Source organism: Sorex fumeus, unplaced genomic scaffold, assembly GCF_029834395.1.
Source record: "Sorex fumeus unplaced genomic scaffold, SorFum_2.1 ptg000009l, whole genome shotgun sequence".
In the NCBI taxonomy this organism is placed as follows: Eukaryota; Metazoa; Chordata; class Mammalia; order Eulipotyphla; family Soricidae; genus Sorex; species Sorex fumeus.
Window position 1 is genome coordinate 10,321,358 of NW_026606066.1, and position 16,503 is coordinate 10,337,860.

Genomic DNA, 16,503 nt, shown 5'->3' on the forward strand with positions numbered 1-16,503 from the left:
CTCATGATTGAGGCAAAGTCTACACCCATACAGGGCAGATAGCTCAATGGAAGGACCAATTTCTTTGTAAGCAAATGGTGTACATTTGTTTCATGGAGTTGTTTGGTCCCACAAGTACCACCAACACTAATTCCTAAGCAAGCACTGAGCCAGGAATGGCTCTTGAGTAATGCCAGATGTGGCCCCAAATGAAAAATATCACCCCTCCCCGGTCTATACCAAAACTTGGATTAATCACAGAATTGTGCTTGACACTCCATCAAACAAGACTCCAAGAAATTCTTAGATGAAGTGGAGATAGAGAAGCTTCCCCGTGGAGCAAACAAACTAGAATCCAGAAAGGAAGGGTGGCAGGCAGAACTCTGCGCTGGGAAATAAGCAGCAGTGAGATGATTATTTCAAAGGTACAGGACACTCACTTGGAAAACGGAGGGGTAGCCCAAACACTTACTATACCAATCCTATAATTTTATTACCTATAATAAAATTCTTACACTGGAAGGGGATGTAAAAGTCTATGAGATATTTGCAAAGATCAGAATCAGCAGCAGGCATCATCAAAGTGACCTCTCCTGACCTTGTTAAAGACAGAAATAGAAAAGTAGTCATTTGGGGCTGGGTGTCGGATCAGAAATTAATGCAAATGGAACTGAGATTTTTCAGGCTGTTCAAAATTATCTAACCCTGAACTATAGCAATTGCAAACCACATTTATATAAGTTCACTAAAAATCATTGAGTATCCATTTAAAGGAAGAAAATTTGTGATACATTATTTGTGAATAGAACAGGTTTTTTTAAAAAAATATTAAAGGTCAGTGATAATGACTTCTAAAAAACCCATACTGAATTTCTGTACATGTTTATGAAAAAAAAAACAGAAGGTGAAAAATTAGAAGAAATGGAAAACTACATTGTTTTGGCAAGAACCCCAATATCTATAAATTTATTGTTTGGCCATAAAAAATTAAATGTAAGCTCTTTAGAAATGAGATAATAAAAACATTTCAAGCCTTCAGATTGTACCCAAAATTATGCATGAAAAAAGACCTGGAACCAAATGAACCTACTAGAAAATTAAAGGAATCGAAAACAAAGCTTTTAATTTAATAGGACAGCAAAAGCTCAATCATATTTTGGGTAATCTTACTTTCTTCTTTCCAAATCTATCCTCAGGAAAATGAATCACTATATTTTTCCTAATCTATAAACTTCAAAAAAAATAAATAAAAAACAAAAAAATAAAAACTTCATAAACCTCTGTAATATTTATACCAATTTCATATTACCACAGCGACTTTCTAGTTTAGATACTGTTTCTCATTTGTCTGCTGATTAAAAGTTGCAAATTTTTAATTTTTTCGTCATCAATCTCTACTTATTGTAATTGTTTTCTAAGGAAAACAACAACAACAAAAAACAAACCAGTGAAGAAAAATAACTAAAAACCAGTTTTGTAATATGTTATTAGAGATTAAATTTGGTTTGCATATCAACTTTCCTAGTAAAATTTCTGTGCAGAAAGAGTCCATATGGATATAGAAACATAATTGGGAATGAGATATAGACATTTTTCAAACTTGTAAGAATGAATAATTGGTGCTGATAGTGATTATCAATAACAGACTTATGCCTGACCTTCAGCTTATAACATTTATGAAAATAAATTTCAGTTCTGCTTACAGAATTAAACTTTAGAAGAAATATAAATAATATACAGTATTTTTTGCTTTTTTGGGGGGTCACAGCCAGTGATGCACAGGGTCACTCCTGGCTCATGCACTCAGAAATTACTCCTGATAGTGCTTCGGGGACCATATGGGATGCTGGGAATAGAACCCGGGTCAGCCATGTGCAAGGCAAATGCCCTACCCATTGTGCTATTGTTCCAGCCCCAATATACAGTATTTTAAATAAATTAGTCAGGTCTGTTTGCAGGAATAGCATATATTATTTGAAGTTTGTGCTTTCCCAAAGTGATGACTGACCTGGATATGGAGAATGAGGTACCATTTTGTCTTTCTGTCAGGCTGTGTACCTTGGGTCAGAAATGGATTATTTCCTTTTATTATTGTTGATGTGGGTTCTATGCCCTTTACCAACAGAAAGTTGACACCAAGACTATATGCTAACAGTAACAATAAATAAGTGCTTATGTTTAATAGGTAATTGGTACACATTCCAGTGATTTTTACACAAAGTGGTTGCTCTATACTGGATTAATATAATCAAAATTAGCAGAGTGGGTCCTGACCACCAATGTGAAAGTATTTGGAGCTCAGGCACTTAGAACACCATAAGATTTTGATGAGGTCATTGGGCTATGTTCTCATGTTTAGATTCCTGCCCTTATTAAATAAGAAACCAGAAAGCTTGCCTTTAATCTCTCTACCATAATGAATCACTAAGAAGACAGCAATCTAGGAGACAGCAAGTATCCTTAACAGACACTGACCATACTCAAAGTTTACCAAGCATATTTCTGTAGTAAACAAGAACGTTATAATCTATCAACCAAATTTCATAGTGTCAGGATGGTTGTGAGGGAACATAATTTCTGGTTCTTATCAGATGCAAAATCCAGCAATATTTATAGAACAGCAAGTCCCTGAATAAGCAAATGAGGACATGCTTTTTATGTCATTATACTTTTTTTTCCACAAATCATTTATCTTATATAAACTGGCATCATAAGATTCTTTTCACTGACCCACACCCACATCACGCCCCCACCCCCAAGCATTGGCATTCAAGCCTGGATTTCACAATTAACTGAATTTGCGACATTTTATATGATTTGAATATACAGATCACAGATCCTTATGAGTTGTCCCTCACAAGTTATCTAGTCAGTTTTACAAAGGACAAAATAGGGCCTTGTAGAAACTTAATGACTTTCCCCAGGTCATGAGTCAAAGAAGAATCCAGACTAAAATCCTGGTCTCTGGGTGAGCTTTTTCCATTATGTTACAATATGCCTATTTTGTCCCTCTTATGTAATGCAGACGAATCTGGTTTTCCTTTTCTTCTTTTCAATTGGAGTTCTGAATCAGCTAATCTTGGTAATTATTGGGACAGGAAGGAAAAGATTGAAATGGCTCAGTAATGAAAGAAACTCCCTGGCTCAGAGGGGAGATTCTATTAGAAGCCTGTATCCAAGATGCTGAGACCTCACATCTGTTGTTTTCCCTCCGCCCTTTAATACCTTGCGCTCTCATTACACAACACAGTTTCAAGTTGTCCATTGAGCCTCTAGATACTCACCTTTAGACCTGCCCTTTAATATGTAGCAGTTTGTGGGTTCTTGCCTCTGATTCCTGGCATGGTCTGTCTTTTCTATCTATTTTTGTCTTCATTTCTGCCCTTTTAACTGTCTTCTTATTGGTTGTGTCACCTATTAGCACTGAGCCCCCAACTGTGCTATATTTTTGTTTTTCTTAGTAATAGGTAAAAACCCAAGCCTAACATCCTGAGATGCCAGAAAATTAATGTAAAATTCATTCCCCCAAACCATTGAAAGTTACATGGCACAGTGATTTCAATTACATAAATAAATAAATAAATAAATAAAAATTTTATGGCATCTATGTGGAACTCTAGATTTACTTTATAAGTTTACTGGCTCAAGTTTGAGATAACAGCTCACAGGTGAAAAAGGAAGTTTCCTTGAGAAATGAACTTTGTGATATAAAATGGTTATGTCCTCCAGAGTTATGTGTAAAAGGGGAAATCAATAAACTATTTTTATATCCGTTTTAGATTCACAGCAAAATTGAGTGAAAAGTACAGAGTTTCAGATAATTTTTTTACCTTGATTAATCCTAGAAGGAAACATCACAAGAGCATGAGATCTATCCTTAATGTACCTTTAGTGAAAGTTAAAAATAATGAACTACTAGCAAACCTAGATAATTTTGCCAGTTACCAATATCATGTGTCTCAGTTTCAAATCTCTCTTTCATTGTTTACTCTGTGAAAACTGAGCTAGACCTTGTAACTATTTCTCAACATTAAGCAATATCAGAAAATGGTGTTACAGATGGAGACACTGAAGAGAAAGGGGCTTCCTTTCCTGGTTCCTGTGTTTGACATTCTTTGCCCCTACCACATGCTTCTAGCATCTGGTGTGTGTGTGTGTGTGTGTGTGTGTGTGTGTGTGTGTGTGTGTGTGTGTGTTGCGGGGGACACACAGTTGAATTATAGTGGAACATTTATGGAAAATTCTCACCCATTTCAGGGGCACCCATAGTTAGATTCCCTGTGAGTCATGCAAGCAATCCCATTGTTTGAGGTCCAGCTTTCATCTCCTGCATTCAACAGGGCACTTCCTGCTTGCCTCAGCCCCACCTTCTAAAATGAGGTTGGAATCAAAAGGGGGGGTCCCTACTTTCAAATTTGTTCCCTATATTACATTTTTTCTTTTATCGCCCTAGATGTTCTTTAAATTTCTCTTTATTCTTTGATATAAATAAGATTTTCTGCTAAAATTAAAATTCGGGGGGTTGTTGAGAGAGTACATAAGGTAGGAAATTTGTCTTGTATGCACGCAGACCTACGTTCAATCAACAGCACCCCAAATGGCCCTATGGGAAATGCCAGGAGTGATCCCTAAGGGCAGAGTTAGGAGTAAGCCCTGAACACTGCTGGGTGTGGTCTCCAAATCAAAATTAAATTAAACTAAGAATTCTCTATCTTAAACTTTCTCTATTAAAATGACTTGTTTTCTGATTTCTAATTCAGATAGACAAGGAAACCCTGGGAAAATAACTGATTTCTTAGTACACTCATTCATAAGGTGAGTAGAATGGTTGATTGCAAATGTCCTTTTCAAATCTGAAATGACACAACTCTAGGAAGTCAGTGTTTTTTTTTCCACATAGGATGAACCTTAAGCATGCCATATCATGATTTCCATACAACATATTATAACTGTGTATTGTGTTCCTCAGGTTCATCCACAGTCAATGGGTCTCTCTCATTTGAGTAAAGGTTTTTCTCTTCTGCAGCAGATATTAAATTACAGCAGCAGTCAGTATCATTTCATGCACACAAATGCGCCATCAAACACTATAAAATCGTCTGTGAGAATTTGAACTGGGAGAGTTATCTAAGAGAAATAATGGAAAATTGGAGATTCGTGTGTGAATATGAGAGTTTAAAACACATTATAAAGGGGCCGGGGATGACTCTGTGATAGATCACCTGCCTTGCAGGCCTGAGATAAGCCCCAGCACTGCCCACATCCAAGTGCATTCGTGACAATACTGATACTGTCAATACGTTACAATACTGTCATGATACCTATCAGTCATGATACCTGACACCACAGGTGTTCAATCTCCAGCCCACCACATGAGGTCAATGCAAGAACCACAGTCACATTATCAAAACAGCATCAGCAGCAACACCATGAAGAGAAGGAAAATATATCATTAAGTATCCTTTTATCCATTTGTGAATATTTATATCATAAAGATCTATTGGGCATAGAAAACTACAGAAGGCTAGTCAACACCTCTATTACCCCCAAATTTAATTTTTTTCTTTTACCGTTCTCTGTCTTTTATAGACTGCTCAGCCATTAATTTCTTCAGTTCTTCCAGACGCCGAAGATCTCTCATTTCTATTTCTTGCCACTTCTGTTCTTTTTTGGCCCAGTATTTTCTTATCTATTGTAGAAATGTTACATAAAATTTATATTAACAACAGATATGGATAAAAATAAGGAGAAGAGCTATAACTGTATTATCTACAGGCTCATATAGCAATGATTGGATACAAATTGGCACTTCATCTTTTTTGTGTTGGTCTGTCCATAAGATATTGGCAACAGAAAAATAAAACACAAAAGTACACATCCCAAGAAACTGCATGGCTTAACAGTTTTTGAAGTAAAAAATGTAATTTACAATGAGATGTAAGGTTTTATTCTATGGCTAAAATAATTGACTTTCAGGGAACCACAATAAAAGCATGTTATTCTCTAAATTGCATGATCTACCTGTTACTTGAGAATATTTTTATCCTCTTAGGATAATTCAGTCTTTACAAATATAGCACTCAGCCTGTTTTTCCTTTAAAGGCATGAGTTTATTTATGCTAATGGACAGCAGCATGTTGAAAGCTTTATGCTTCTGGGGAAGTGGCAGGAGATAGGTGGGAGGAAGGAGGAAAAGAAAATAACTGGCAGAGCTGTGATATAGGGTAGTGCTGACTTATGTGGTAAAATTAAGGACAAATTTTTTAAGCTAAAAAAAGTGATAGCTTTGCTCTTACTGGGCCAATTTCACTTCCCTTCTCTAAAAATGAAGATAGATAAGAAAACTGGGAAAACACATATGCTATTTTCAGGATCTCTTATTTGATGGTAACATTTATCTCCCCAGAGGACTATTCAACCACTGTAACGTGTCATACTATTCCTGCATTGAGAAATGGATCTTGCTGGTAAAGAACAGAGTCTTAGTGGGGAACCTTCCTGAGTGCCTGTCCTCAGGGCATCTAGAAGATGCCTTACACTCAACAAGGTGCCCTCCTTTTTGGTAAGTGAATATGAAATGCTAAGTGGTTTCCTGACTTGCCCTAGAAGCATCGTCGCTGAACCTGAGATCTTAAATGTCTTGGCCATGTGTGGAACAAGATCTAGAGACGCTGTACTGACATCCTTTTCACTGCTCAGTGAATAACTGAATTAATTAACCCTACAGACAATGGAGGCCTCAAGTTAAGGAGAACAGAGATGAAGCTAGGCAGATAGCAGGACCACAGAAGGAGTGGTAAGGTGATTTAGAGTATTAGTAGAGAAATGCCAAGCCATTCAAACTTGTGTCAGATAATGTAAGTGTTAACATGATTACATTATCTCCCTCTGGAGATTTGATCTTTATTTTTATATATTTCTGTGTTACCTTATTTTTCTGGGATGGAATGATAGCACAGCGGGTATGGCATTTGCATTGCATGCCACCGATTTGTGTTCGATTCCTCTGCCTCTCTCAAAGAGCCCGGCAAGCTATCGAGAGTATCTCACCCACACGGCAAAGCCTGGCAAGCTACCTGTGATGTATTTGATATGCCAAAACAGTAACAAGTCTTGCAATTTGTTGTGAGACATTACTGGTGCCCACTGGAACAAATCGATGAACAACAGGATAGTGCTACAGTGCTACCTTATTTTTCTAATAAACATACATTTTAATGACTAGAAAAAATAAGAGCTACTTCAAAGAAATTTGAAAAACAAAAAAGATATCGTATTAAGGAACATTTTTCTCTGGTTTCCATTAGTTGAAAAATCTTTGCTGACTCTTGACATTGGCCTTGGAGAGAAGTTAGAGATCCTTCTGTATACAATTTCTTGACCAACCCTTGGCCAATCCTGAAATCAGGTCTGTGAACACTCTAGAGGTATGTTATATCCAAGAATTTCCAGCTCAGAACCATTTCTTTCCATCATTGGTCTCTACAGTGTGATGTTACTGCAGGGCAGTGTTCCCTTCTGCCTCTCTCTGTCTCTCTTTCAATATTTACTTCTTCCTTGTGCTTTCTATTGGACTCTAAAACTTTCAGTACCACCACATAGAAATACTTGTATCTTCAATCCTCAGAACACTACTTCTTTGTCTGACTGAAATTACCTACAGTGAATTTTCTGGTGCCAAACGTGCCAGGGTATGAGGGGTGGGGACTGGATAATGTTTTGCACATTTTCTTCACTGTTAGTTGCTACTTTTAGGCCATGATAATATTATTGTTTACAATACATTCTTCCTTTCTGGTCACTAGTTAACTTCCATATTTGCATCTACTTTTAAAATTGAGATTCAAAACTTTCCTTGATATCCTGCTCCTTGAAAAAGAGGTGTTCTTTCTTCCTCTGTCATAGACTTATCTTTCTCGTGAGCTTCAGATCCCATTCTACAATTCCATCTTCTTCATAGTCCTACGCCACCACCTACCCTTCCCCTCACTCTGTGTGGCCTCTTCATCTTTGCATGGAATTACATACAAATGAACAATAACAAAAAGTATCAATGGGATTCTTTATTTTATTTTATTTTAGATTTTTATTAGTGAAACACCATGAGGTACAGTTGTGGACTTACAAATTTTTGTGCTTGGGTTTCAGTTATACATTGATCAAGTACCAATCCCTCCACCAGTGCCCATTCTCTACCACCAATGATCCCAGTAGCCCTCCACCCCCTCCCACCCCCCATCCCATCCCACCTCTGTGGCAGGGCATTCCCTTTTGTTCTCTCTCTCCTTTTGGGTGCTGAGGTTTGCAAAAGAGGGTGCTGAGGTTTGCAAAAGAGGCATTGAGTGGCAATCATGTTCGGTCTATAGTCTACTTTCTGCATGTATCTCCCATCCTTGGAGGATCCTCCCAACACCCTTTACTTGGTGTTCCCTTCACTATCTGAGCTGCCTTTTCCCCTAGCATGTGCAGCTGGCCTTCAAGCCATGGAGTGAACCTCCTAGTACTTATCTAGGCTATTCTTGGATGTTAGTCTCCTATTTTGTTACATTATATTCCCCAAATGAATGCAATTTTTCTATGTCTGTCCCTCTCTTTCTGACTCATTTCACTTAGCATGATACTTTCCATGTAGTACCACTTGTATGTAAATTTCATGACTTCATCTTTTCTAACAGCTGCATAGTACTCCATTGTGTAGATGTACTAAACTTTCTTTAATCAGTCATCTGTTCTCGGGCACTCAGGTGTTTTCCCCCAGATTTTGGCTATTGTGGACAATGAAGCAATGAACATAGAAGTGCAGATGTCGTTTCGACTATACTTTTTTGCCACTCTGGGATATATTCCCAGGAGTAGTATTGCTGGGTCATTTGGGAGCTCAATTTCTAATTTTTGAGAATCATCCATACTGTTTTCCAAAAGGGTTGGACCAGTCACCATTTCTACCAGCAGTGATGGAGAGTCCATTTCTCTCCACATCCACACCAACACCTGTTGCTTTTGTACTTTTGGATGTGGGTCAGTCTCTGTGGTGTGAGATGATATCTCATTGTTGTTTGTGAGATGATATCTCATTGTTATAGACTCTCAAGTCTATAACACAACATTTTTCCTGTCCCTTTTTCAGTCAAGTATCTTAAAATGCTTTTGTCCTTGAGCTGGAGCCGTATATAGCAGGTAGTATTGGAATTCAGAAAACTTGACTTTGTCCTGCAGAGCCAGGAAGAAGCCCTGAGCACTGCTTAGTGTGGTAGTAAAACAAATACAAATAAACAAAAATAAAAGAATGCGTATGTGTTTCAACGTCCTCTTTCTTCTCTTACTACTTATCCACAACACTCCTACCTCCACCTTCCACCCCAAATTAACTACTCTCATCAATGGCTTCCAAATGCCCAAACTAAAGAATTCACAATAATTGTTTGACTAAATATCTTTGTATTTGATTCTATTAACCTCTATGTATAGTCTTAAATCATTACTATTTTTTAAAATAATTTGATTAACAGGTATTTATTAAACATATACTGTTAGCCAGGCACTATGCTGTGCATTTTAGATATGACATTTAAATAGCAATAGGGCCTCTACTTCATGGATCTCAGACTTTCTAGAAATAGAAATAGAGAACAAAGAAGAAAATAAATATAATATAATATTAAATTTAAGTTCTAAAATTATGAAATAAAGAAGTTCTACATGAAACTGGAGAAGTTCTATAAAGAAGACCACACCTTCTACAAGATCATTGTCAGTGATTTTATTTTTTTTATTATTTTTATTATTTTTTCTTTTTTTATTAGTGAAACACCATGAGGTACAGTTATAGGCTTACAAATTTTGTGCTTGGGTTTCAGTTATACAATGATCAAGTGCCCATCCCTCATAGATCCCTATGTCTGTCAAGTGCCCGTCATCCATCACCACGGGTCCCAGCATCCCTCCACACCCCCCATCCCCCCTGTACCATCCTGCCTCTGTGGCAGGGTATTCCCCCTTGTTCTCTCTCTCTTCTTTTGGGTACTGTGTTTTGCAAGAGAGGCACTGAGTGGCAATCACGTTTGGTCTATAGACTACTTTTAGCATGCTTCTCCCACCTTGAGAGGGCCCTCACAACACCCTTCATTTGGTGCTCTCTTCTCTATCTGAGCTTCCTTTTCACCTAGAACGTATGGCTGGCCTTCCATTCATGGAGCAAAATTCCTGGTACTAATCTCAGCCATTCCTGGGTGTTAGTCTCCCGTTTTGTTGCTTTATGTTCCCCAGATGAATGCAATCTTTCTGTGTCTATCCCGCTCTTTCTGACTCATTTCGCTTAACATGATACTTTCCATGTAGTACCACTTTTATGTAAATTTCATAACTTCATCTTTTCTAACAGCTACATAGTACTCCATTGTGTAAATGTACCAAAGTTTCTTTAACCAGTCATCTGCTCTTGGGCACTCAGGTATTTTCCAGATTCTGGCTATTGTAAAGAGTGCTGCAATGAGCAAACAATTGCAGATGTCACTTCGACTATACCTTTTTGCCTCTCTGGGATATATTCCCAGGAGTGCTATAGCTGGGTCAAATGGCAGATCAAATTCTAATTTTTTGAGAGTCGTCCATACTGTTTTCCAAAAGGGTTGGACCAGCCTGCATTCCCACCAGCAGTGAAGGAGGGTCCCTTTCTCGTCATGTCCGCACCAGCATTGGTTGCTTTTGTTCTTGTGGATGTGGGCCAGTCTCTGTGGTGTGAAATGATATCTCATTGTGGTTTTGATCTGCATCTCTCTGATGATTAGTGATGTAGAGCATTTTCTCATGTGCCTTTTTGCCAGTCGAATTTCTTCTTTGCGAAAGTTTCTGTTCATTTCCTCACCCCATTTTTTGATGGGGTTGGGTGATTTCTTTTTGTGGAGTTTAACCAGTACCTTGTATATCCTTGATATCAACCCCTTGTCGGATGTGTATTTGGTGAATATCCTTTCCCATTCTGTAGGCTGTCTTTGTATTTTGGTCACTGTTTCTTTTGAGGTGCAGAAGCTTCTTAGTTTAAGATAGTCCCATTTGTCTATCTCTGTTTTCACTTGCCTCGGCCAGTGGCGTGACATCTTTGAAGATACCATTAGCTTCAATATCATGGAGAGTTTTGCCGACTTTGTCTTCAATAAACATTATGGATTCTGGTCTGATGTTTATGTCATAAATCCATTTTGATCTTACTTTTGTGCATGGTGTTAGGCAGAGATCTGAGCCCACTTTTCTGCATGTAGCCATCCAATTTTGCCAGCACAGTTTATTAAAGAGGCTTTCCCTGCTCCATTTCACTTTTCTTGCTACCTTATCAAAGATTATATGATTATATGTTTGGGAGGAAATGTCAGTATATTCAACTCTGTTCCATTGGTCTGCAGCTCTGCTTTTGTTCCAGTACCATGCTGTTTTAATTATTACTGCATTGTAGTAGAGTTTGAAGTTAGGGAGGTTGATTCCTCCCATTTTCTTTTTCCCAAGAATTGATTTAGCTATTCGTGGGGGCTTATTGTTCCATATAAATTTCAGGAGTGTTTGCTCCATTTCTTTGAAGAATGTCATGGGTATCCTTATAAGGATTGCATTGAATTTGTACAGTGCTTTGGGAAGTATTGCCATTTTGATGATGTTGATTCTCCCCATCCATGAACAGGGGATATTTTTCCATTTCCTCGTGTCCTCTTTTATTTCCTGAAGTAGCGTTTTGTAGTTTTCTTTGTACAGGTCCTTTACTTCCTTAGTTAAGCTGATTCCTAGATACTTGATTTTCTGGGGCACAATTGTGAATGGGATTGTTTTCTTGATGTCACTTTCTTCTCTTTCACTATTTGCGTATAGGAATGCCATGGATTTTTGGGTATTGATTTTATAGCCTGCCACTTTACTATACAAGCCTATTGTTTCTAGGAGTTTCTTGGTTTTAGGGTTCTCTAAGTATAGCATCATGTCATCTGCGAATAGTGAGAGCTTATTTCTTCTTTCCCTATCTGGATGCCCTTAATATCTTTTTCTTGCCTAGTCACTATTGCAAGTACTTCCAGTACTATATTGAACAGTAGTGGAGAGAGTGGGCATCCTTGTCTCGTCCCTGACCTTAGGGGGAAGGCTCTCAGTTTTTCCCCATTGAGGATGATGTTTGCTGTAGGTTTGTGGTAGATGGCTTTAACTATATTGAGGAAAGTCCCCTCTATCCCCATTTTGGCAAGGGTTTTCATCATGAGTGGGTGCTGGATCTTGTCAAATGCTTTCTCTGCGTCTATTGATATGATCATATGATTTTTATCTTTCTTTTTGTTGATATGATGGATTATGTTGATTGATTTTCGAATGTTGAACCATCCTTGCATCCCTGGGATGAATCCCACTTGGTCATGATGTATGATCTTTTTGATGAGTTGTTGTATTCTATTGCCTAGTATTTTGTTGAGAATCTTCGTATCCGTGTTCATCAGGGATATTGGCCTGTAGTTTTCTTTTCTTGCGGTGTCTTTGTTTCCTTTTGGTATTAGAGAGATATGGGCTTCATAGAAGCTGTTTGGGAGAGTTTCTGTTTCTTCAATTTCCTGGAAAAGCTTGAGAAGAACTGGCAATAGGTCCTCTTTAAATGTTTGGAGAAATTCGCTAGTAAATCCGTCTGGGCCTGGGCTTTTGTTTTTGGGAAGACTTTTGATTACAGTTTCAATTTCCTTGATGTAAATAAGTCTATTCAGGTACTCTATATCTTCTTAATTCAGCTTTGGGAGATGGTAGGAATCCAGGAATTTATCCATTTCTTCCACGTTCTCGTGTTTCGTGGCATACAGACTTTCAAAGTAGTCTCTGATGATCTCTTGAATTTCTTTAGTTTCTGTTGTGATATCCCCATTCTTATTTCTGATTCGATTTATTAGGGTTCTCTCTCTCTGTTTCTTTGTGAGTGTTGCTAGTGGTTTATCTATCTTATTTATTTTCTCGAAGAACCAGCTCTTGGTTTCATTGATCTTTCGGATTGTTTCTTTGTTTTCCATGTCGTTGATTTCTGCTCTAAGTTTTATGATCTCTTTCCTTCTGCCCGATTTAGGCTCTTTCTGTTGATCCAATTTCTAAGATCTTGAGCTGTAAGGTCAAATTGTTTATGTGCATCGTTTCTATCGACTTAAGATATGCTTGCAGAGCTATAAATTTTCCCCTTAATACAGCTTTCGCTGCATCCCATAAGTTCTGGTAGTTTGTGTCTTCATTCTCATTTGTTTCCAGGTATCTTTTGATTTCATCCTTGACTTCGTTCCTGACCCACTCGTTGTTCAGCATTGAGTTGTTTAATTTCCAGGTGTTTGATTTGGTTCTCCGTGTCTTTGTGTGATTCACTTCTATCCTCAGTGCATCATGGTCTGAAAAGATGGCTGATACTATTTCTATCTTCCTGATTCTGTTGAGGTATGTTTTGTGTCCTAGCACATGGTCTATTTTGGAAAATGTTCCGTGCGCGCTGGAGAAGAATGTGTATTCTTTCTTTTTGGGGTGTAAAGCCCTGTATAAGTCCATAAGCCCTTTCTCTTCTATTACTTCTTTCAAAGTCAATAATTCCTTGCTGGGTTTTGTTCTTGATCTATCCAGAGGTGAAAAGGTGATGTTGAAGTCTCCATGTACTATTGTGTTGGTAGTGATGTCCTCCTTAAAATCTGTTAGCAGTTGTTTTAAATATTTAGCTGTTCCCTCATTAGGTGCGTATACATTTAAGAGTGTGATTTCTTCCTGTTGTACATATCCCTTGATGAAGAGAAAATAGCCTTCACTGTCCCTTCTAATCTTTTTCAAGGTGAAATTAATGTTGTCGGATACTAGTATGGCCACCCCACTTTTTTGAGGGAGTTATGTGCTTGCAGGATTGTTTTCCATCCTTTGACTTTGAGTCTGTGTTTGCTCTGGCTGTTGAGATGAGTTTCTTGTAGGCAGCAGAATGTTGGGTTCTGTCTCTGTATCCATTTTGCCACTCTGTGTCTCTTAACTGGTGAATTTAGACCATTGACATTGAGAAAGAGAATGGTTATGGGGTTTTGTGTCATCTTTCTGTGCGGGTGTGTTGTGGTTGTAGGGTTTGTCTTTTCTTATAGTAGCCCCTTTAGGCCTTGCTTTAGGTTTGGTTTTGAGTCTATGAAGTTCCTGAGCTGCTGTTTATAAAATAGTGTACTGTTCCTTCGATTTTGAGGGAGAGTTTAGCCGGATAGAGTATTCTTGGTGAAGCATTCATTTCAGTGAGTTTTTTGACTATATCTCGCCACTGCCTTCGGGCTTGTAGGGTTTCCTCTGATAGGTCTGCTGTGAATCTAAGGGATGCTCCTTTGTATGTGATTTCCTTCTTTGCTATTGCTGCTTGCAGTATTGTGTCTCTCTCGGCAGTATTGATCATTCTAACTATGATATGTCTTGGAGTGTTTTTGTTGGGGTCTCTTTTAGCTGGCACCCTTCGGGCTCCTTGAACCTGAATGGCTGCATTGTGCAGCTCTGGGAAGTTTTCAGCAATGATTTGTTTGACGGTGTTTTTTTCGTTGGGATTGTTTCCCTGAGCTTCAGGTAGTCCCATGATTCTAATATTGTTCCTCTTGGACTTGCTAGGACTCTGATTCTCTGTAGAGCCATTTTGAGGTCCCTTGCCACTGTTTGTTGTTGCGTGTTGGCTTGTTGCAGCTGATCTTCCAGCTCACTGATTCTCTCTTCAGCTGTGGTCATTCTATTTTTAAGAGAAGAAACTGAGTTTCTCATTTCATCTATGGAATCTTTTAATCGTGACATTTCTGCTCTCATTTCTTCTCGTAATTTGTCGATTTTTTTCTGTGGTGTTACTGGCTGTCTGTCTGACTGTTTCATTGAGTTGATTGAACATCTTGATGACTTCGTATCTGAATTCTATGTCAGAGAGGTCCCTTAGGTGAGCTGTATTGACGGAATGTTCTAGATTGTTTTCGTTGTTCTCCCCTTGTGTTGGGGATTTTCTTTGTTTCTTCATATTGCTGAGTAGGTTGGGGACTAGATTCCTTGTGGACTAGGTTTCTTAGTATGAGAAAACAACCTGCGGCCGCTTACGCAGAAATTAAGCCGGACATTAAGCCACGCCCACTTTGAGGCCACGCCCACTTTGAGGAGGCCACACCTCTACGGAACCCTGGGTTTGGGATGAGATGGGTGCCGCCGTCAGGAGTGAAGAGGGCAGGGCAGACGCTCAAAACTGCTTCTCTTCAGGCATCTCGGGAGACACCTGGGGTCCTGCAGGGAAAGATGGAGGTCCCAGGGTTGCAATCCGGCAGCCGAGCTGACCTGGATTTAGGATGAGATGGGCACCGTGGTCAGGAGTGAAGAGGGCAGGGCAGATGCTCAATACTGCTTCTCTTCAGGAATCTCAGGAGACACCTGGGGTCTTGCAGGGAAAGATGGAGGTCCCAGGGTCGCGAGCCGGCAGCCGAGCTGACCTGGATTTAGGATGAGATGGGCGCCGCGGTCAGGAGTGAAGAGTGTCAGTGATTTTAATATCAAATTAGGACCAAGAAGATTGGCTGAAGAACTCCACATTGGGATCCACGGCCTAGAATGGAACAAACATTGTGATCATGTCCACCAAGAACATCCATGGTAACTCACAGTTCCAGAAGGTGGAATCTAAACTTTGGCAGTGGCTAGGTAGTGGAGGTAAAGGAGGTCGGCCGAGGAGGTACCTCCACTACCCAGCCACCACCATGCTCCATGCCGCTTCCTGGACCACTGAGGCTGAGCCTCACGCATGAGTGAAGCCCCACAGATCCAGGTAAAGTGGAACTTTGTTACCTTGGACTCCAGACTCAACAGGACCCGGAAACAAAGATCCTCTGCCTGCTTCCACCAATTTCCAGTGACCCAGGGATCACACCCAGAAGATCCACCCTGCCAGAGCCAGATAAATACCTCATCAGCTGTAATGACTATTTAGAAAAATTTTGTCAGAACTTTATTAAAATGAATATTTTTAAATGGATTTAGTTACGATATATATCTGTAGGACAACAGTGAGATAGAAGACAATCACAGGAGAAAGAAGGAATGTTAGCCTGGCAAGCTACCCGTGAGACATTACTGGTGCCTGCTCGAACAAATTGATGAACAATAGGAGGGCAGTGACAGTGACAGTGACAGTATTGGTGAGGGAGGAGACCTGGCACATGTACTACATTGGAGGAAAATAAGTGTAAGTTAGCTGGTTTAAGTTAGCTGAAGGAAAGATTGGCAAGCTAGATGAGGATTAGTTCTAAAAACAAAGAGTTTAAAGAAGGACTGATTTATAATATGATAGGATATGTAGTTTTTAAAGGTAGCTCTGGTTGGTGCATAAAGAATAGATAGTGAAAAATAAGGTAAAAAACAATCACCTGGACACAGGAAATAGATTGAAGTGTTTGGATCTGAGATGTACTTCTGAGTCAGCCCAGAAAGCTCACTGAGAGAGTGGACACAAAAAGTTGAAGGAAAAAACAAACCAAAGTGATCTCAGGCTTTTGA

The 16,503-nt window shown here is 39.0% G+C and overlaps 1 protein-coding gene across 1 annotated transcript in view; it reads right to left on the bottom strand.

Annotated features, from left to right (window-relative positions):
• Positions 1-16,503, bottom strand: part of CCDC148 (coiled-coil domain containing 148) — a 350,508-nt gene that overhangs the window by 74,111 nt on the left and 259,894 nt on the right. Inside the window, exon 11 of the mRNA XM_056110371.1 lies at positions 5,550-5,668. Within this exon, the coding sequence (XP_055966346.1) occupies positions 5,550-5,668 (119 nt within the window). The remainder of the gene's footprint in view (positions 1-5,549; positions 5,669-16,503) is intronic.